Below are 24,304 nucleotides of genomic sequence, written 5' to 3'. Positions count from 1 at the left end.
TTATATCAAATAGAATTTGTTGTTGCAACCACTATTGATGTTGCCATCATCGGTACTGTGTTTATTTCTCTCACTTTTTTTCCCATTTAAATGTTACTTTTGCATGGCACCTCGTTTTCTAGTCGTAATTGCAATTTAAGATACAATCAAATGGACAACATTTTCTATTTTAATCGGACCATCGACATGGTGAAGAGTAGTCGGAATGTAGACCAGAGCTGTTGATAAATCCATTTTCGTTAAAAAAAAAAAAATAATATGAGCAGAGGACACGCATCCGACAGACTTTGCATATAATATTTTAATTAAAATTTTCTCTCGATGTTGTCAAATTGAATATATATGGAATGCGTAGATTCGTCTTTACTTCCTGTCAAATCATATAAAATACGAATTCGAAATGATTTGCACATACGTATATATTCATCACATATGGCAGTGCCGATGTCAACATCGAATCGATGATGATCCGATTTGATGATTTGATAGTTACATGATTCGTTTGGTTGGACTTTAATCTGAGCGGAATTCGCAAATTAAAAATATGCAAACAATTTTGAGTATTTTCAACTATAAAATAGATAAATCTTGTGACACATTCACTTTGAATCAAATCAATCCATTCTACTGAAATACGCAATATTAGAAAATCAATTTTCTATTTTCTCAATTGAATTTTCGGCAAATTAAAATATATGAATGTTTTTCGTTCGTTTTCATTTGAATTCGTTTCCATTTCAAAAATTCAGTTCATATGGAATCAAAATATTGGAATAAATTTGATCGATTATGAAACAACAATAAAAAAAATATGCTACTGATGGTTGTATCCTAAACGGATGACGAAAAAAAAATCAACAACCAAAGTTTTTTACCCGTCCTATAAATCCTTTTGAATAAATTGACTCTACCATTCGGTGGGATTGACCATCGAGTGAATCCCTTTGCCAATAGACACAGATACACACACACACACACACACACAATCATTCGAAAGGAAATTAAAATTCAAAATGAAACACATTAAAGTGAATTTAGTTTTTGGACCGCCCGAGGGATGAACTCTTCGAATTCCCGTAAATGATTATTAATTGAATCAAAAATAAATGGAATCAGAGCGAACATTCAATTAAAATTTATAGCAGCTACATGTGAATACATGCACGGATTCCGGTGTGCGAGAGAAAGAAGGGGATTACCGTACCGAATGTGTTTACATTTTGAACAAATTTTCCTAAATCGATCAATGGCCATTCGGCACATTCCCACACGCATACTCATCACCATCAATAGACTATGCCATTTTGAAAATACATGAAAACTGCACGAAAGCAGATGATTCATCACAAATGCGTTGATGTGCAAGATAGCACTTAAAAATAATTTCCAAAGCAAAATCATATGAAACAATGTGGCGAAGAGTTGCTTGAATTTAATAAAAAATCGGACATAATTCGATAAAATTCGAGATAGAAACACATAACCATACGAATCAGAATTGTTTCGAAAATTAGACGGATATTTAAATAGATATTATTTTGTATTATTCTTCTGTATTATATGCATGAGGCAAAAACATTCGTAAAACTTTGTCTAACATATGAAATTATTGCGGATAATCAGCGTACACTCAAATAAAATTCATGGAATAAAACATTAGTATCATTTGCTTTCATAATGTTTTTTTTTTTGTGTTATTACCCCTATCCTGCTCTTAATGTAACAGTTTTCCTCTTTATGCACTTTGCTATTTTACTATTTAAGCACTTCACTCATTCCAAAGTCATTAAACACAGATATATATATAGAGATAGAGAGATCTATTTTCTATATAATAAAATGAATGGTCATAAGTGCCACATCGCATCAAATAATTTCATAAATGCAAATTGAGCTCTTGAAATTGTTCAAGAAATTCAAATGAAAAATAATTAAGCAGATTTTTGTTGATGTTTTCGTTTGGCATTTGGTTGGAATTGGTGCATACCTCAAGTAGTCACGTTGGGTTTATAAAAATGTTTATTTTGTTTATTCCTTCTAGTGTGCGCATTTTTATTTGATGTGCAAATTAAGGGAAAACTTCGATGCAAATTTGTCAAATGCAGTTGAATCACTTCATACATATTCCATTTGCTGGACGCACAGATGTGAATGCGTGTATTCATTTATAGCACATTCGGTTACTTGGTTGTGTTCAAAGATTTGAGCGGTGAACCTAGACTGAAAATAGCTGAACAAACAGCAAGTATTCAAATTAATGTCACTGGTGTATCTATGAAATTATTCAAAGCTCTTTTTCCCACCATTTCTCTTACCATGCAAACTAAAATCAACCGTTCGATATTCTGGTGTGAAAGAATTGTAGTTCTATCATTCTTACTCACACGCTCACACATGCTCTCTCTCTCTCTCTCTCTCTCTCTCTCTCTCTTCCTCTCTGTGCCTGATGACTGTCGCAACATTGTGTGAACAAAATCTGGGTGTATTTTTGCGGTGGAATTGACAGATTTGGTTAGAAACCAATAAGCAACGAATGTGACTTGTGCGAATTAAAACAAAATCGTTAGCAGTGTGAGTACACCATCCATAAAATATATTTTATATGGAGTTGAACTAAAACATGTAGAGAGAGTGAGGGAGAGATACGCGTGTATGTGTCTGGCAATGTGACTTCTCTAGATTCATAATGTTCGAAAATAACAGTTCTAATGGCTCGAATACACACACCCGACACGCTGATGTTGACAAAAGATGAGTGTATTTCGAGCTATGCTCTGGGTTTAATTCAAATTTTCTGGTGGACACATTATACTGATACCAAATATGAAGGAACGCGTTCAGTGTTTTCCATTTGAGCACTGTGTACGCACGTCAATTCGTACACAAGAAACCGTATGCTCACAAAATATGGAATTTATCATAAAAACGTTCAACGATTTTGAGTGTGATTTAGCGAAAAGATCAAGGATTGTCCAGTTTGTGTGCTTATGAATTTATGTGAACATCACAAAAAGTTACAATTTAGATTGGTCAGATATTCGTCGAAGTCATCATGTTTTTATCTCGTCATTCCACTTTGCGTTGTGTATCTATCGTCCGAATTCATAAAGCGTGTATTGCACCACAAAACCGGGCGACAAATTACGTATTCATAAAAAAAAGAAAACACATTCAGACATTAATTTTTAAGTGAATATTCAAACGAACATACAATCACATCCACTTTCAATGTGCTCCAGTTTACTTTCGCCTGTCCACAGTTATATGCTTTTGCTTTGTCGTTCAATGAACAAGATTCGTGTTGGGTGTCGAAGGAGATGTAGACACTATACACCCAAAAATACACATATATTCCCGAAATGAACGTTAGAACGGAATGGAATGAAATGGAATGGTCTTTGTTGTTGTTGGAGACGATGGTGTTGGTGGTGGTGGTAAGGGTTGTGTGTGTGTGGGGTGATGCTGCTGTTATCGAAATGACTGAGAGAATATGTGCACTTGGAGTGAGGTAAAACGTTGAAATGTAAAAGAAATTAACAAACATCGAATAAACAGCATGCATAGAGGAAGAGAGAGAAAGAGCACAGTCTAACCGAAACAAAGAAAAAAGAGCGAATTGAATAATTAATCGACCTGCATATTTAACGAGCTCACCTATGCGCGACGGTAAAAATATCTAAAGTGTATTCATACATATATACATACACACACATGCTCATTCGCATATATCGGTATAGCAAAATGCAAACTGCTTATAGCACAAACGTATTTTATAAAATCGCACGTATAAAATGGCATACACAAAAATTGAAAAGCTAAAATACTCTAGCGAAACGCATTTCTCTTCGGCGTGATAAAATAAATCACAGATTCTTTCTCTCTCTCTCTCTCTCTCTCTCTCTCTCTCTCTCTCTCTCCTTCACTCACTCTCATTTACTCTCTGATTTGTTTTTATGCTGTATGCGTTCCGTTATGAGGTAATTGTGTACTCCATTTGATTCATGTTTCGCTTTTTCTCATCCGTTTCTTTTTCATTTTTCATGACTCATTTTCAAAAGGTGCAAGCAAAGAAAATAAGCAAAAGGCCAATTTTCCTGTTAAACAGTAGTACATAGCAGCAATAACTGGCTTAACATCACTACATCAAAATATGCGTTGTTCATGAGGATATTTTCCTATTTTGCCAGTTGAACTGTAATTTCAGTGCTGTTATATATATTTCATTTCAAACTCTCATTTCATCTCTCCTGCTCTCGTCCCGTACTCATTTCGATATGATCAACATTTCGCACTTTGTGCAAAAGGTGAAAATGAGATTCTGAAATTGCCAACACATTAAAAAGTCTCTTTTATAAACAAAATTACTATATGGCACGACGAACCAAAACAAAGAATAAAAGAAATACATATCCAAAACCGCGCAATTGACGATTTTCAGCACCTGAGCATACGCACAAAAATAAAAATTCAAAATTAAATTTAAAATGAAACAAAGCAGACTTCATTTGCACGTCAAATGACCGCACAAACCGTTTGAAATGTGTACATTTAAAAATATATATTTATCTATGGTACAATTATAAAATGTCGCTCATTTGGGAAATCATTAAAACTATTTCGTGCAGTCACATAAAATCTGTATTACATATAAATGTTATGATCCGTTGGCCTATTTTTGTTCGATTTACACATGTTGACATGACTCAACTTTCTGCTTGTCGGTGACCGACCAAAAGGTGCACCCTAGGAGAACGTTGTATATTGATCAGCAAAAACTGGAGGCTGTCAGTGTATGTAAACAAAAAAAAAAATGTTGGTCTTTTTTCCTCATGCAATAGCCAGTAATGGCCACATAATTACAAAATGAGTTAACGATAATTTTTTATTATTAATCATCATCATCCATGAATGTGATGGCACTATAACCTGAAAATTAATCAATTCATTTCCCACAGCAGTACCATTTATTGGTAAAATCGTTAAGTATTTTTTTTATTATCCACAATTTTTCACTGTGCATCTGATAAAAATGACCACATATATAATGGAGTCTCTCTATTTTGCTCGAATTATTTGTATATTGTGTGCAACTGCATTAATTAAACAAAATACATAAAAATATAACTCCAATAAAATTGTATCTATCAGCGGATTGTGGCTGTAAGCAACAACAATAGCAGCATCTGCTACAGCTGCTTTTTGATATGAATATTCCCATTGCGTTCATTATCAAAATATCAGGGCACATTTTAACACAAATTCATTCGCAATAGATTTATGGATACTAGACGATTTCGAATTAAAATGAGGTGATGTTGAACGACGATGATTCGCCGCTCTCACAAAAATCTACCCTGTCGAATTATGTGTTTCGTATGTGTATTAATTGGTTTGCGTATTGATTTGCGAACAATAATAATTTAATATTTACTGTGTTGCATGCTTATGGCCAATGGTCTATGGGTCTGTGAATGGATGAGCAGAAGGTGTTGTTTTATTTTAACATTATACTTTCCATTCTCGTCAGATCATCATCTCCATCCATCCATTTTATATGAGTCGAAATGCGTATTTCGGTGCAAATACTCTGATTTTTTTTATTGGTTTATTTGTTTGTTGCTGTTTATGTAATGAAAATAATGTGGCTTATTTATGAATACCTTATTTTGAACTTTTTTTATTCACAGAAACAAAAATGCACTAATCAATTACTTCCGATAGTCGATTTCTCGCGCTATTCACATGGCAACAGAAGAGAGACAGAGGTACTGAGATTTTTTTATGTACTTCAAAAATTACAAAAAATAAATAAATAAACGGAATTCCGGACGCCTCAATCGGTAATGGCATGTAAATCCAAAAAAAACAACACCAAAATATTTGCTATATATTTAATTCATGAAAATGTAATCAAACCGTAAAAATGTCTGCTGAATTACACAAAATACACAATAATAGGCTTGCATGAAATACAAAACGCACAGAGAAAACTTTTACAATTAATGGAAATATCCGGTAATAAAAATGGGCTACATGTACTTAATTCATCTCTTTAATCTGTTTTACCGGTAACATTGTGAAATTTGAGTGCTTTTCGAGTGAGCGATAAATCTTCTTTTTGGTGGTGTATGGGTGAGTGTGGTATTGTTTCGCATTTTAATATGAATGTCCCACCTTGCAGACTTGGTATCACTCTACTACCCGAAAAGTATTTTGTGCGTATGTTTCATCAAAAGATTCATTTCACCCATGAAATTCTTATTAATTTTAAAAACCGTTTTATTCATTCATTTCCACATGAGCTCAGTTGTTTTCGATTGAGGTTTTTATTCTTTATTCAATTGTGTCGAGTTTTTCTTTTCGGATAGAAAGAATGAAATTAAAAGAAAAAACAAAGACATATTTAGGTCAATGGAGCATGACTGGAAGGAAAAAGTAATTTGTTTATGATGAGCTTTGTGGACAATAAATCAATTTAGGATACGATTGTACATTGAACATGCTAGTTATACAGAGACTGAGGGTGTAATTGTTTTATTTCAAGAATGCATTACAATATAATAAGGATTCATTTTTACCATTCGATTGATTTTTTTTAATTGTGATATTGATTATCACCAAATGCCAACTCAAAAATATTTCGGTAATTTTCTTTTTTTTAATGAGAAATGAAGAGATTTGTTTTCGTTGTCGTTCGACGATTGTAGCGCCACGTGGAATTTCTTTTCACAAATGTGCACACTTTAATTTGACGAATTTCTTTTCTATATGCTTAAGTGAAACATTATACCGACTAGTTCAATAACAGACATAGAATTTCATTTTACCTATATTCTTTTTACTGGCGGTATCGCATTACTTCCGCTACATTACTTCGTTTGCCACACATGCACCACTTCGTATATCGTTTGCCCGTGAAACGCGTTCAGAACACAGAACAGGCAATTCGGAAGGAGAGAGAATTGGCAAAATGCCATAAACGGTACCAAATTTAAAGCAAATGAAAACCAAAACGAAGAAAAAATCGGGCAATATTCGAGTCGACAGTGTGTACCATATGAGCGCGTGAAGTGACTCTTTTGAATGTGTATTTAGAAAAAATTCAAGGATTACATCGAATCGGTAAGTTCCGAGGTAGTGTAAGGTTGTTTGAGTTTTTAATCGCGGCTATGTTTGTGAGTATTTCGGTTTTTTTTGTAAAGGTTGGTCTATTTGTGCCTAAGCGACTATTTCATTTTTCTATGTGTCGAGAGCAATGGTATATTACCGATGGTATACAAATTTTGTTATTTGCCCTAGTTTTTTTCTCTTCTTTGTCTCCCATTCGCGTTCTGGCTCTCACTTTCTCGTCAGGATTGAAGCATCCTGACTGTGGCGCTACAAATAAGCGCAGCTGAGTGAAAAATTGAAAAGTTGAATTGTGTGAACAGCCACCATCAATAGTTTTTTTTTTTTTTGCAATGGTGAACTAACGAATCGTATAGAACGTATAGAACGGTAATATTGCGTGTGCTCTTCAAACAACTACCATTTATGCATGGTGATAAAGGCGACCAAATGAATTACACGAATACAACCATGGTCAACAATGACGGTGGAAAAAACGAATATCTACAGATTTATTGAAATTTTTATGATTACATCGTGTGAAGCAAAAGTCGGGCGAAGCGCTAAAATTTCACCATCGAATCATTTACAGCTTGAACTGAAGGTATGCTTTTTGTATAACTTATACAATGAAAATGAAGGTTTTTTTGTAGTTTCAATTTTCGTAAATTGTGCTATTTGCGACAAGCGCTTTTTCAAGATCGTCCAGACTTTGAGAAAAATACTCTTAATCGAATTATTGTCAGAGCGTTTTTTATACCTTCTTTCATATAAATGGCTATTTGATGTCCACATTGAGTACCACATACAATACATAGATAGATAGCAACCAAAAAAGACTACAAACGACGAGTGAGCGTGTGTGTGTGTGTAAGAGAGAGATAAGAATAGAGAAATCAAGACGATACGAGCTTTATCGTGCAGAATTTCATAGCTACTTTTAGTAGGTATTGCATTGCACTTGAAAGAGCACATCAAGCATACGACATTGAAGAATGTGCTGTGAAATGTTGTTTAGAGCATTTTTGTTGTGTTTTGAGTTATCATCCATGAAACCTAATAGCAATCAAAATGAATGGTACAAACAAAATGTGCGAAAAGAGAGACACCAAACATTTTGACTGGAAATCAATAGACGGGTACGAGAACACAAAACACACACACAATAGAACCCAAGGAATGACTTTTATGTAGCATCCTGAACTCACAATGTAAAATATTTCAAACAATTTGCAGTTTGGCGAAATATTTTATAATAAAGCTCTCAAAAGTATTAAGTCGATTGGCGTGCGTATTTCTTTTTCCATGCATTTGATCCAAATTCCGTGATTACTTTGTAGCCAAAGCATTAGAATACCGTCATGCAAATAAACAATAAGCATAAGTAAATACAAATATGTTGGTAAAAACATATTGTCCGAAAGAGAGATGGATAAACAAATGTTAAGGCGAAAAACTCGACATGAAAATCGGCTTTAATATAGAAAAATAAATATTGGTTTAGTTAACTTGATGTTGCCAATTTTACTGGCCACCACCCTTTTCAAGTGCATTTACGTTTGTTTCTCGTTTTTCATATTTTCTCGCTCCATAATTCGCCACAATAATTCTTATTGAAATATATTTTGTAAACAAGCAAATCCAATAGTTTTGATTTGCTTTGTTTCGTTTTGTGTATGATGTTGGTTCTTCCTTCATCATCATTGTCGGTGTTACCATTGCCGCCTGCCTGTGATCGGGATAACACTGTTCAAATCCAAAGTTAAATCAAAGAGCATCGATTTTCAGCTTACACATAATCGCATTTCATGCATTTGCCATTACGTCTTTTATCGATTTTTTATACGCTTCATTTAGTTTATAAAAAAAGACCTATGTGCACAGAGGTCACCTTTTTGCAGTACACCACACTCAAATATATGTCTATGTATAATATTTATACACATTAGATGTATACATGTTTGAGTTTGCGATTGAATGCGGTTGAGCTATTGTTGTCTTTGTGAAGTAGTTACAATCCGAGAAATCACACTAATGTTTACCAAACAAATCCAATACCAATACCAATATCACGTTATGGCAAACGAATGTAAATACCTTAACAACATTTTCCTCGTACTTCAACAAGTATGCAGAGAGTGAGAAAGTGAAATGAAAGTTAAGAGCGAGAAACAGAAGGTGTACACATCTACATCTGGCAGTCAAAATAGCAGCGTTTGTTTTAGTTCATAATATATTAGTTTGTTTGATCGCCCAAGCACAATGCCAATAATGACATTTACAAACCGATGATTATTCTAATAGAGATTTAATGAAAATATAACAGCAACAGTCGACAGCATGCCGATGAGATGCGCCAACTACAACAAACACTACACACAAAAATACTAAAATTAGCTTGTGATCAGCACGAGTACATTTCATTGGCTGCTGCTACATTACTCATTTGACCCACTCATAAAACGAAAAAATTTACCGGAAGATTGGCAAGAATTAACCAAAAATACCGAGAGAAATTGACAAAAAGAAATGTTTTCGGCTCAAAAATTCAAATATAAAAACACATCGTCTTCTCAATCTGTACGAAAATGTACGGTGAATACAATAAAAAGAAGTCATAAATTGATTTTTGTTTTCATGAGCATCACATCCATCATATGCATCACATATTCAATAGGCAATGGTAATAATTTGTTAATAATCTTCAAATCAGATGTACCGACAATTTTTCTTTTTATAAATAGAAGGAATTTCTACCAGAAACCGTTTTACTTTAGTTGAAGGCATACATTTACTCTCTCTCTCTCTATTTACCTTACAGAACAGACCAAACAACAGGATTCTTTCCTTTTATTATCCAGCTATTATTCTCCATTTTAATGTCGATGCTTATAATGTTTTGATATATGTGATTTACGTGTACGGTTCCCCTTCTACCGTCTATATTTGTTGCCATCATCATTTGTTACTTTTTCATTCGTTTAATATGCTTTCGCTCACACAATCTCCTTTTGCCGAATTGAATTTGCTTGTGTCATTACAAGGGTTGAATATTGTCATGAACATTGAACTTAACTCAACAGCAACTCAATTCAAATGCTACATCTGCTATTTACTATAGTGCATTTGGCGGAGGGAATTTGTGAAGACGAGAAAAAAAAACAGCACCAAACAACTTTAAAGTATCTCTTGTAGAATAAGTTGAAATGTTGTTTTAACTTTTTCATTACCATAAATCAAACTGGTGCTTCTGTTGTGGTTGCATGTATCTTGTCTGTATAGAATCATTATGTGTACAATTTTTGTTGTTGTGTTCAAATGATGAAAATAATATAATAATTGTTTTGCTGCAAAAAGCTTCTTACGATGGAATTTTGAAAGCTTGTTTATGGCATATTGACAACAGGCCAAGTACACACATAATATGTTACATATATATTTATCTCATATTATGACCTTTTCCGTCTTAATAAATGTTTGGTTTCTTATGAAACTTCAATGAAGTAATTCACCTCGATATCATTTTCATCTTTCATTCATGGCAACTCTATATTTTCTTGTTGAATTCTCTGCGGTATCCACGCTACCATTTGCATATATATATATATAAAAACATAAAGTATAAATAAAGAAACGAAAAATATTTTCATTTTACTGCGTTTGCTAATTCATTTCGCTAGGCACAACAACAACACCAACATAATAGCTAAAAGGAAAAGGTACATGCAAAGTAGACGGATTTTTTTTGGAAAAAGTAATAATAATGACATAACCATTTCGAAGAGTACACATCATATGCAATATTTCCGCACATTAGAACGAAATATGAATACAGGGATGCAATGAAAATAATGTGTTTTTCCTTTTCATCTCTATTTTAAGATGAGCGACCAACAAAAAAAAGGAAATACCAAACTTATAAAATGTAATAATATTATTGGGAATTTGCGATGAAAAAGAGAAATCGTATTAAATGAGATTGTGTGACAAATGATAACGATGATTGAATGGTGTATGTGTGTGTATAGGCCAAAACGTAAACACAAACAAAATACATCACCCTAATATATTAAAAGAAAAAAAAATATATAAATACAAAACCAGCAACAAAAAATACAAACATCACTAAAAATTCATAGCAATGAGTGCAAATCGATGGAAATGGGTTGTTTACGTGTAATATACGGTTGAATTGTTTGTGTTACCGCAAGTAAACGTACAAACGTTGACAATATGGACGAGAAATTATGCTTCCATTTCGTCATCATAAAGTTTTCAACAATGAGGAATAAAATAAGATTTAATACATAAAATCGAAATGCAAGAGCCGAAGAAAAAAAGCATTTCATGAGATTGAGTTGGTACTATGTATAGAGAAGAAGGAAAAAAGATTTGACGGAAATTCTATAGATTTTCTCTCATTTTTCCATTGTAGAAATGCCATTCTCTTATGGTTTAAGAATGTGAGCCACGTCGTTGTGTCGAATTCTATTCGCAACGTACGTCGATGTACAAAGTGTCTATTGTATATATGGAAATGAAAGCAACCCTTGATTCGCTAGACTGAATCAAGATGTAAATTTCTAATCAACAGTCGATGAAAATCGTCGTGTTGTTGATGCTGTTATTCTGTGTCGTGTGCCAAGCAAACCACACATACATACACATCATATTCAGTCACCCTTTTTAAGGTGTTTTTTTTTTCTTCTCTTCTCCATCCAATCTCTGCCGAAATAAATTCATTTTAATCGCAATATTTTATTCTTTTTTATTTCGGTTATTAAATCAGTGCCAAACAATAAAATAAACGTAAAACGCGATGTAGTGACAATGCATTCAAACCAATTTCTTTCTTCTCTCCGTCGTCGTTTCATTTCTTTTTCGTTTGTTTGCTTCAGCAATACACATACACAAACACATAGCGTGCTGCGCTATTAAATAATAACATTTACAATATTCATGGAAATGGCATGCACAAAGCATCGTTTTAATAGAGTTCTCTTTCAATTTCGCATAAAACGCCATTTATATTTCGCTAATAAAAATTTATTTTTCAAAATTTTCGTCGTATTTGACAATTTACTCAATTTCAATGATGCACGACACTGAATGCAAAAATACATACATAAATACGCGCATCGCGCGCGTATATGTGCTGGTTAGAGCTAGATTCTGCTCCCATCAACGCTTATACATTCGCGTAACACTCAATATATATTCAAAGTGTGTGTGTGTGTGTGTGTGTGTTTCTCTTTTTGTTCAAACTCACATAAAGAACATTTACTTAAAATTTATTGTGCCAAAGAGCAAGAGAAAAGACAGAAATTTATTTTATTTGCATGCACAACGAAGCGTCGATGCATAGTCAACAATTTTTCTCGGATTCACTTGAAAAGATTCACATTTTTGTGTGCTCTGTCGTTTTTTTTCTTCGTCTTCTCGCAATTGGCGGAAAGTGTCTTTGATAAAACGATTTCAATTCTCAAATAAACTGGTGTGATCGCAAAAGCAAAGTATTGTGCATTGCGAGACTTTTCACGCGTACAGCCTGTATCTATTGTCGCTTCTATTTGTGCGAAGATTAAGACAATTAAAAGTGATTATTTTGTATAGCGCGAAAAAAGAAGTGTTTATGGTGATGAGTTTGGGATGACAAAAAAATAATGTACTCCCCCCCCTCCCGAAAAAACGGAAAAAAACGTTAATTTTGTAATGGAATTCAAATACACATAATGTACAACGAAATGCACACAAACATGAGCAAACACACATCATCCTGAGTCCTGATTGTGGTATGTGTCGTATCCGATGCGCACTGTACAATGTTTAATGTACACATTCCACACATTGCCATGTTTTATTTGAAAGACTATGTTTGCTCGTTCATGTATTTTTGACCAGTGATTCATAAATATTTGATGTGTATTACAATCTTGATAAAAACTAGAGTATATGCATGAAGGCACAAAACATACACAACGCGCGCGCTCTCACATCATTATTAATATGATTTTTTGGTATGGATTTTACATGTAATATTGATTACTATTATGATGACGATGTGCTTGTTGATTGTACACGCAATGAGGAAAACAAATGTGAACGATGATTTTCATTATTGGCAATTGCTTTTCCATTTTGTTGAATTTGTAAGTGCGCGCAATGTTCAAACCATCGAATCAATGTTAGTCTTTCTCTAGCACACATTACCAATATAAAATCAATGGCTGTGTCAATTTTGGCAGATTTTGTTCGTTTTTTTTCTTCTTCTTTTTCGGCATTTAGGAAGGTGCGCTTTGAAATGATGATACTGCCTTAATTCGTATATCGAATAGACGCTCACCTAGATACCTTGTAAACCGAAAAATTTAACGTCAATAGAATGATGAGGGTTTTCCTCATCCAAACACAGACATGTGCGCTACAAAGAACATCAAAATCAATGTATTTAGGCATCAATCCGATAATGAATGTTTTCATGTGGAACTACTAATACTTTCGATTCATCGGTAAATAAATGTCTACAAAAGAAATCACACCTGAAGCATTCTTAATACATATTAGTCGATGAACGAATAAACGTAAAATTGAGGCAGACCCTGCCTAGGTTCTGTGTGAATAATCGAATGGCAAGAATTGAATTTCGATATCCGTATAAAGCATTTGATATCTCGAATTCTTGATGTGACGCATATCATAATGAGTCCGAAAAAAAGTAAACTGAAATAAATATCCATCGAAGTGTATTTATGTGTGTGTGTGCATAAATTGGATGAAATATGTAGCAATTACAATTGAAGAGATATTCATGTGGTATTTGAAGAGGGGAGGAGGTAAATTATAGAGTGAATCGAGGCAACTAAAAACGCAAATGATACCCAAAAATGACACGAATTCGATGAATGTCAATAAAATGAGATAGTAAATTATGTTTTTAACGGGCAATTGTGGCAATCACAATTTGTAACACGGTGCTGTTGGATCGCAGTAGAAAAGTAGAATGAGCATGTTGAATAAATTCCGTTCACAGCCATGGATACGTACTAACAGGTGAAAGCGTCCGCATCAAATTCGCATTGAATTTAGTACTTTTCCCTACACCCCCTCCTCTCCACATATATACTTTGGATATTCAAATATCAATTGAATTTTAAATGTGACCACTAATTGGAAAAATCAAATTTATTCAATCGGATTAAGCATTGTCGCATAAGCGCTAAACGAGAAAATGAGCATGAAAGATTTTGAAGCCGAACATTCGGTTGGTGTACAAAATAAACGATTTGAATGACCAACAAGTGTCGGCCCAAACAAATTCCGCAGCTTAAATCAAATGTCTCATCCCATTGATTGCGACACTCGTAAAATTTTACACTGTCATTATAAATTATGCGCGATAAGCATGGAAAAGAGACATACATGTCAATGCAAATCTCCAAATAGTGTTGAATTGAACTCATTGCATTTGCTAATAAATAATCTAGATTCTAATGATTTTAGTTTGGAACGAATTTTCATTACTTTGAATATATGTCTATATATTCAAAGTCGGCTTATTGACACACATCAAACATTCGGAAAATAAACCGTTCAGCGTAAAGTGTTCAAATCAAGTGTTTAGCATCATTTTGATTGACATGGTTGTTCTATGCTGCAGAATTTCAATTATAATTTTATTGATTACAAAAATCTTTCTCTCACTCTTACATGATGTACAGCCAAATCAAAGCTTACCAAATCATGATGAACACGGCGGATTTTCTGAAAATTAAATTTCACGCATTTCGTTAATATCGTCACATTTTCGCGCTTTCTCTATGCAGTATGCATATTGCATGTACGTAAACATGCACACACACTCACGTACACCAGTTCTCACACAAACAAGTGCGTATTTTGCCGTTGTTTCGGTTCATTTCTCATGATTTTATTCTATTTAATAAATTTAAACTGCTTATTTTATGGGTAAAATGCACCACAAATAGATAGAAATATAGGAAGGATAGATATAGGAGAAGAAGACCATGGCGGGAAATCATAAATTAGAAAATGCGGACAGAAAGGGTGTTTCAATAAAATTTATAATTCATACGTTGTATATGTTGAATTTGACATTTCAACATGTTCCCTGCAGTGCAATGATGTATTGATTTATCACATATATTTATGTTTCGCAGTTTGGATACACATTCAAAAGTGTGTTGAATATATCATACGTCTATATTTGCAGCATGACTTCTAGATCACTGCTGAAGCTTGCTGACATATAGAATGATGCCGTTTGATGTTTTCACCGTGAATTTTGAAAGCGACAGCACACACACACACACACACACACCAATATTTCGTAAAACATTTCTTATCACTTAATCATGTACCCATTTTTGTTTCAAAGTAAACTGCACAAAGGTTTCACTTTTCCTTCACATAAGAATTCTTAATATCATACACTTCATATCTTTGAAAAAAGTATATACTTACACACATTTGAAATACACTGAATAATAAACGCACATATAAGAAAGCATAATAGATAGCAGAGAGAGAAAAGAATATTCCGAAATCTCTTTGTACCGAGTCAAAACACATACGGAAGACAGGCAAACACACCAATGGCTTAAAGTAACACGCATGCCGGGATGTTTCATAAAATCGAAGATAAATTCTCCTGAGCAATACATACACATGATTATATCTATTTTCCATATAATGATTTGGCCACTTAGCATCTGTGTATAATATTAAATATATTCATAAAATCATGTTTCAAAATATTCTGTTTCATTTTGAATCTGTGTGATTTTTTAAATTTCAATATTGTTGCAGCAGACTTTAACATGTTTGGTGTGGTTGCATAACCTATCTTGTACTATTGAATTTGATCTAAATTTAAAAAAAAAGATCGATAGATAAAATGAAATAAATGAATACATACCTTAACTCCGATGTGAATTGGCGGATAATCAGCGTGTAATGCTGGTGGCAGTAGTGGTAATGGTAAAGGTAAAGGGCAGGACATTATGGCCGCTACCTGAAAATTAAGTTGATAAAATACAATGACAAATTAATTAATTGAATTCCAATGAGAAATCGATCGGCAGAGCGCGTATTGCATGTGCCGTGTCACCAATGAATATCAAACTTCAATTAAATAAAGTTATCATAATAATAAATTTTGGAATAGCCAACTCTAATAGGTTGGGATAATGTCATTTTCTGCAACCATTAGAATTTGAGTGTTGAATGATTTATTGGTATTTTGAGAGTGCATCCAGATGGAGTGCAGGTAATTCACTTTACTATTTGTTTCGTTTTATTTTGTTTTCGTTTCAATGACAGCATAAAGTGACGAGGACGAAAGTCGAGAAAATGTTCAATTTATCAACCCGATATAACTCGAAAACATAATACATTTTTTGTTTGCCATCTATATTGTCCGTATTGACGGATAATTTCATGCCAATTAGAGAATACCCCATGGCTAATAGTTGCTGATGTTCAGACATTTTTCGAGAAAAGTTTTATTAACTTTTTTTTAATTCAACAATCTATGATTTATTACTATTCTTTGGTTCGCTTTTACTGTTTCTTCACTTTGATTTTGTTGTTTTTTTTCTCCTCCTCCCCTCCTCCCATCATCAACAATGTGAAACAAAGTTTTTGTGCCAAGCCAAACGTGCAATGACGTACGTATTCGAAGAAAAAGAGAAAGAGATCGAAGTAGGAGGAGTGCGTGTGCCAGAGAATATTGTTGGAGGATGTATGACTTCTTCAAGCATCAAATACTCCATTCAACTTAAACCGAACATCAAGAACCAAACCGATTCTAATGCATTCATTCAACATTTATGGTTCATCGTGCAGTTTTCGGTTGAGTTGAGTTTCTCCAGCCATGCCAAAAACATTTCCCCAATTCAAATGAAAAACAGTAATGGTATTATTTTTGACGATGAAAAAAAAAACAAGAACACAACTGAACTCAAGCTTAAAATAAATTTTGTACATGTGCACCTTTCGAAGAAGAAGAAGAACAAGTAACGATGACGATGAATTTGTATGTTGAATGTTGCTGTCTATGAAGTCAGAACCCGCTTAGTTCGCCACACACACACACACACACACAACTGTTAAATTCATATATTTGATTCAAACTAATGGGAGTTTTAGAAAACTTGTAAAATTTCCCTCTTCCGACCCTTACTCCGATGGCGTTGTTACTGCCACCAGTTTTTGGTAAAAGCCATCTCGTTCCAACTCTGCATGTTCCAGTATTATGCTTTTATCTCATCGTATTTACTTTCCCACACGTTCTCTTACAGGTTTAAATCCTTTCGTAGATTTCGCGTTTATCTATGAACATGAACGTAAAATTGAAAACAAACACTCTTTCAGCTATTATAAAGCTGTGAGATTTCGGCTCACGCAGTTCTTGGGATATGCACAGAGAATTGATGCTGGCTGTTGAATGTGATACGGGTTAGAAGCACACAGACACACACATGCACGCATACAACATCAACGTGGTTATACATTACAGCTTTTAAATATTAGATTTGTAACCATAATAGGTACAGATTGGTTTGCCTACCGCCTTTTAAACTAATTCCACTTCAATTTCGTTCCATCCAGCATGAAAACTTTGAATAGTTGTTAGATTTGATGGAACATGCATATTTTGGGGCACGCACACATCGCAAACAATAACAACAAATTGTATAGAGATATCAAAATATCTTTTAGGCATCATATTCAACATATGGTTATAATATTTGTTTTCATTAATGCTACATTTCATTCAGATACATAAGACTCGATGCATTCCTTCGATAAAAGTTTCGGCAAAAAAAACTATAATTCACAGCATGAATTTAACAAATAATATTTCAGATCAGAAGCGATCAGAGAACGGGCTGATACGCAATGTCGAACTGTCGAAAATGAATACATTTTCAGTTTTCGGTAAACAGGTATCTCAGGAAAGAAAAAAATGAATATGAAATTGTTCCAACTATCCATTATTCTTTAATTGGAATTCGAAAGCTTTGGCTGGACCAGTTTTTTTACATCTTTCACCAATACTGAAAGAGTATCATTTTGAAACTGTCTCAATTCACATCAATGACACGTGTTTCGTTCTATCGTACATCTTATGAACATTTAAACACCTCATTTACCCCACAAAATCACTATATAAAACTCGATAAACCGTTTCCAATAAATAAATGAAATCAAATTCAGTTTAGCATCTCTAATTTATTGCTGTAGTCAATGAGCCAAAAAGGTACTTGGTTCATTCCTTTCGCATTTTTCATCCGTAACCCGATCATTTTCTTCTTCTTCAAGATGATGGTGAAACTCTATCACTCGTCTTGCTTCGCTCAACTCGTAAACATTTTCGATTATATTTTCACATTAATTTATGTACATTGATATTTGACAGGCGGAATCAGATCAGCGTTGGTTTGTGTTGTTCGCGTGCACGTGATTTGTAGGTGGATACTGATGTTGAAAAAGTTTGATGCGACCATCGTTACGACTTGTGGAAAAATTCAAAATTTATCGCATCGAGAATGATTTGCTTCATGTCGAATGCATTTAAAATAGATAGAGTCTGAAGTACGATAGCGATTCATAGTGCTATTGTCAAAAATGGAGGAATCGTCATCAATTCAAATACTATTTGTCAAATTTAATGTGATTCATTAATAAATCGGTTTCAACCCTAGCAAATCTTCAGTTTATTCTAGTTTTTTTTGCTTTGAAAATGTTTGGCGTATCATTTGTATTTTGTTTTCGAAACATATAGTGTGATATGAAGCAATGGGGATAGATAGCCCGTTGGGAATAAATTCGTTTTGAAAAGAAGTCAGATAAAATGTTGAATTATTTGTGGTTTGGCTTCACATGCAGAAAATCAAACGCAAATAATTTGCTGAGTCCTAAGAAATGTCAAGAATCATGGATATTCACGGAAGAATTTCACGTCGTTTTATGTCAACATCAGCGAAATTGTTAACCAAAAATCAAGCAGCGAACACGTTTCAATTCATTTTTTGATTTTGACATGAACGCATCTCATTCGATTCGTCAGCAGGTAAAGTTCAGCTAATGTATGCCATGTGCGCATAAAGTACGAATTATTTCGATCTCAATTTTTCATTTTTCAACGAATAATGGATTATTACAAAATAATTGATATTGTTTTCAACTGATCCATGTAGGAAATGAGAACGCGCACAAAAACCACTTGACACACAACACAAGCTATTTACGAAAAATCGAAATGAAACGATTTAAATTTTAAATGAAAGCAAAATTTCATTTTGGAGTAGTGTTGCATCCACTGGCTGTTCGTGTTTCATGCTGCGAAACTGGTTTGGTCAGTTGGCGTGAATGTGTTGTATCTCTTTTCATATGTTTTGTATTTGTGTGTGTGTGTGTTTGAATGTCTAGAGAATTGACGAGTTTGCTCTGAGTTTGAATGAAGCGAAGCAGCGGCGGGCAACAGCAGAGAGAGAAAAAATTATCAGTTTTACTTTTTATATACTACTTTTGTCTTATGGGTTTCTTGTTCTTGATCTCGTTGCGTGTTGATGATAATTCGGGGTTCTTTGAAACTATCTCTTTTATGCGCTTACAAACAAGAAGTAATTTACGTAGTCAGTGTATACGTATGCGTATGTATAGGTTCGTTTTATTGGGTTTTTTCGGTATGGTTGACATTGTCCGAGATGCACGAATAAGCGAACGTTCTTATTAGTCAATTACATGACCATAACACATATTCTTTGCAATTTGATCAAGTTGGCATTTGTAGTAATCGGTGTGGCAATGTTATGTTCCATCGAAGTTGTAAATTTTCAACTTGTCTGCAAACTGAAGAAGTTTGAAAGTCGTAACAAATGTACTCACACACACACTCAGCTTGTTCGCTTTCTAACCGACTAGAGATGTTCTTAAATCGAACAAAAAAGAGAAGAATTATGGAGAAATTACTTCATTTTTTTTATTATATGTACTCGAGTTGCTGCTCATTGGTTTTGCCTCGTTTAAGAGTTGTGAACGCTTGTATTCTCACACAACATGGAATACATAAATATATTAATTCAAATAATTCTACGAAAACTACATTCTTCTTGTTAATAGTGTATTTTTTCATTTCTTTTAAATATCCTAGCAATTTGGTCGTTTGCCACAAGAAATGGAATTTGTCAACTAGTTGTTTTATTATTCTCATAATATTTTCTTATGGCGGTGACGACGACACCAACAAACAAAAACACCAGCGAAATATGTTAGCGGGCAAAAATAACGCAGCACCGACCAAAAAATTGTTTATATGCATAGAAAACGTGGCAAGTGAGAAAAAAGAGAAGAATCATTTTGATATTACTTATATTTTTCGCTGTCGACGTTATTGTGGTTCATAGTGATTGAGAAATCGAGTCGTTATTTACATCGTATTGCTCATTTTTGCTTCTGTATTCTTTTTCCTTCTTGAATATTTTAATTGTGCTTAAATTCAATGTCAAACTTTAATAGCTTTTAGACGTATTTCGTTTTGTTTCGTCGTGTTTTTTTTTTGTCTTCATTTCATTCGTGGCTGTTGGTCTTGCTCTTGCTGCTGCCCGTTGTTGCTGGTGTTTTCTTGTGTTGCTGTACACTTTTTTTCTTCTTCAAAGTGATGTCGGTGTATGTTATACAATCGCATATGGCTCTTGAACTACCATACATTTAAAAACCAACAACAAATATGCTTTAACATAGACGGCAACCAAAAACCAGTATTCGTTTCGAATAGAAATGTGACGGAGGTGAGAGAGAAAAAATAACCATACAACACCGGGAGTGAGAGAACCAGAAATAAAAAGAAGACGATAACGAAAATGAAGAAAGAGAAAAAAAAAATCGAAAACGCTTGCACGCTGCCAAGTGAAGTCAAGGTTAAATTTTAAACACGTAAATAAGAGTACGCTGAAGAATGTTTCATAAGTAACGACATAAGAAAAAACACACGACGCACACACGTATATAAATGAAAATAAAAAAAAAGCACTGTACGTTGTTCACGATTTCGATATATTTATTGCATGTGTGTTTGGAGTTTTGTGTTCGATGTGCGATTGTGTATGTATACAATGCGAAATCGGGCGGGAATGATATCAACGAACCAACCGATATACACTGTGGCTCATATACTGAATATTGCATCGTTTGGCTTATTCATTTGGTGAAATAATTATAAATTTCTTATGTTGGACGATCTTTGCGAAAATGCAATGCAACAACATGAAACGCCAACAAAACAGGACTCACACTACACTCTACGCTGCATGGTTAAGACATTCAAATTAATTTAATATGGCATTATGTGAGATTGATGAATGGATTCACTTGTAAATGTTTAATCATTTCAAGTCAAGTGATTCTTTTAGACGGTTTTAGGACCGCATCGTGCAAAATAACCAACGTCAATTGTTTAATACCATTCATTTGGACCATTTTCGCCTAATATACACAACATACATTTTGTCCGTCGACATCGTCATTTGAAAAACATTTAATAAATATAATTACATCTGAATATCAAAATGAAAGAAGAAAAAATGCGGCGCTGATTTTTAGTTTGTTCCAACATCATTTTCCCTCTTCAAGTTGTCATTTTTATTTTATTCATCATTCGTGTACGTGGACATAACACCGTTTAGGTGTGTATTGTGATTCAAACGATTACGTGCATTTTCATGACAAAGGAATTTCAATGGAAGGGAACAAAAAGATTACGACAAGAACACTTTGGGTGCATTGGCACTTTACTACTCATACTTTATACATATTTAATCACTGGAACGGCCTACGGTTGCAACCTGTGATGTAAAGGTCAAATGCGTAATGGTATTATAACTGCAGAGAGAGAGAGAGAGAGGGAGAGAGAAATAAAAAACGACCCGTACAAAATGAAACCGTAAGGTAGGTATAACGTAGCCGATTTAATTACTCTCACCGATGCCAAGTGAATGCGTTTATCCTATTCTAAGGATCAACAGCTACAATGCCAAAAGCTACAATGAATGGCTTTTATTTAATCATAACCTCAACGCTAATAGTGTTAATTGCAACAATCTGAACGATGCTGGTGAATAAGAAGCAAAATTGCGTCTTTAATTTGGTCATTCGATCAAGGATTAGTTGTATACATGCACAATACTTTCGAAACGTCATTTAATCGCCAACGATGCATTACAAATGTTTTATTCTCGACATTTCATTCATTACACACTGATTTTCCTCAATTTTTTTTTGCATTGTTATTTCTCCGTGTTTTTAAATGGCGAACCTCAGAGCTAACCACACCAATTGCGACGAGAGTGATGATGCGAGTCCATTTGCTACGTGTATAGCATAAGTGATTCAAAATAATCGAATCACATCTCGAAATTAAGCGAAGAAAAAGAACGCGATTATTTTTGATTAGTCAACCTAATAAGTATCGGACCATTTTAGCGGGACAAATATGAAATAGCTAACGATTTGAGAAAATTCGCTGTAAAAATGATTAAATCATTTGGAACGAGTATGGTTCTGGTGTTTGATGAACGAGTTGGGATAATTCACTTCGAATTGGTTCAACATTCATGAGTGGCTCTTCAATATTTTTAGGTAATAAATAATTGGCTTATAATTGTTCAGTGTTTATTCATACAGCGTCGCAGATTACACCAAATGATTTTCTTTTGCTTCTTCAATAATAAGTTGATGATAATTCTGAAAAATCTAGAAAGGTTTCGAATTTTATCCGATTCATTCGCATTTTTTCCCATTAAAATCTTACGGAAATGTCCAAAGAGAATGTGCTAGACCAACAGAAGAAAAAAATAACGAGAAATTGGCGTGCTCAAACGCGCAAATATTTAATGTGATGGTAAATTGAAGAAGAAAAAACATTGAAAATGCGTGAGATTTTTTTTCCTCATCGTAAAGCAAGCAGCACCTGCAGCCTATTGTCAGAATAACAGTCGACGATGATTGTGGTTTTTAAATCTTAATCACTTTTAATTATTCCTTGCTTTTTTCTCAACACAATTTCTTTAATTACACAAATTGCTTTTTTCACAATTTTTTTTCTTACACTCTCACCCCTTTATTTCTCTACTCGGTCTTGTCGGTTTAGTCTCATTGTTCTATCCAGTCCATTCGATTTTGTTCCAAACGGAAAAGGATAATGAATTGTTGAAGGTTGTGTCGTGAAAAATTCATTTAATTTGCCGTTTAGCGAAACAACAGCGAAAGTAATTGCCGTGTCCTCTATTGGATCTCAATTATAAACTCATTTGTTGTGTACACAAAATCCATAACCAAAATCAACCCTTGATTCAAATGAAGTTGAAAAAAAAGAACCAAATTGATCTCATCTATTACAAACAAACAAAATTATGCGCTCTATTGTGTTTATGTTTGTGTATTACTGTTGAAAATACGCATTTTCAAATCAAATGAGACGAAAAAAAAGTCTGTGTTTTGAACTGGATACCCAGTAACGTTGTACGGTAATTTTGCAATTCATTGTGAATGAAAAAAAAAATGATTGAATTGATCGAAAATGTATGGGTAGACTTCAATTGGGAGTTAAAGTGGAAAACACAAACGTGCTGTAAAAAAAATCATCAAAATAATGAGAATAAAATGAGTTGGAACTCAAATTACACCGTCCAATTTGGTTTGAATATTAAGTCTAGCAGCACCAGCTTAGCAATCATCCTGAATAAGGGGTAGATAAGTTCTTTTAATTTGTAATTTGAACTATTTCCAATGATTTTGTTCCCCTTTTTTTCGTTCATACAATTCAATTGAAAACATAGCGGTAATTTTTCTTTTTATTTCTTTTGAAAAATCAATTTGATATCCTATACAGCTACAATATTTTGTAGCATTTATTCATTTTAATTAGAAAATTCTTGGAAAAATGTTGATATATTTATATATTTTGGCAAAACCATCTGGCTGAAACAATGTAATTTCATCCCCACGGACAGGAAACGTTGACAACTGTAATCTGTGCGATAAGAATAACCAAATGACGATGATGGCTTTTTTTCGTTTGCATTTCAATGATATACATGGCACAACTGAAAAAATGATTTTTTTCTAGCTTTTTTTTTTCTTCGTTTGGGCTTTCTTCATTGAATGGTAAATTCGA

At 33.7% G+C, this 24,304-nt stretch overlaps 1 protein-coding gene across 5 annotated transcripts in view; it reads right to left on the bottom strand.

The window, feature by feature from the left end:
• LOC116337855 (polypyrimidine tract-binding protein 1) overlaps positions 1-24,304 on the bottom strand; it is a 198,072-nt gene that overhangs the window by 105,108 nt on the left and 68,660 nt on the right. For all 5 annotated transcript variants that reach the window (XM_031762793.1, XM_031762796.1, XM_031762797.1 and 2 more), the window contains one exon: positions 16,043-16,138. In XM_031762793.1, coding sequence (XP_031618653.1) covers positions 16,043-16,126 — 84 coding nt within the window. In that variant the 5' untranslated portion in view covers positions 16,127-16,138. The remainder of the gene's footprint in view (positions 1-16,042; positions 16,139-24,304) is intronic.

This window comes from Contarinia nasturtii, unplaced genomic scaffold (genome assembly GCF_009176525.2).
Source record: "Contarinia nasturtii isolate CC-2019 unplaced genomic scaffold, AAFC_CNas_1.1 Cnas_scaffold_285, whole genome shotgun sequence".
NCBI lineage: Eukaryota > Metazoa > Arthropoda > Insecta > Diptera > Cecidomyiidae > Contarinia > Contarinia nasturtii.
The sequence above is the reverse complement of the archived record's forward strand: the minus strand, read 5'-3'. Positions and strand labels throughout refer to the sequence as shown.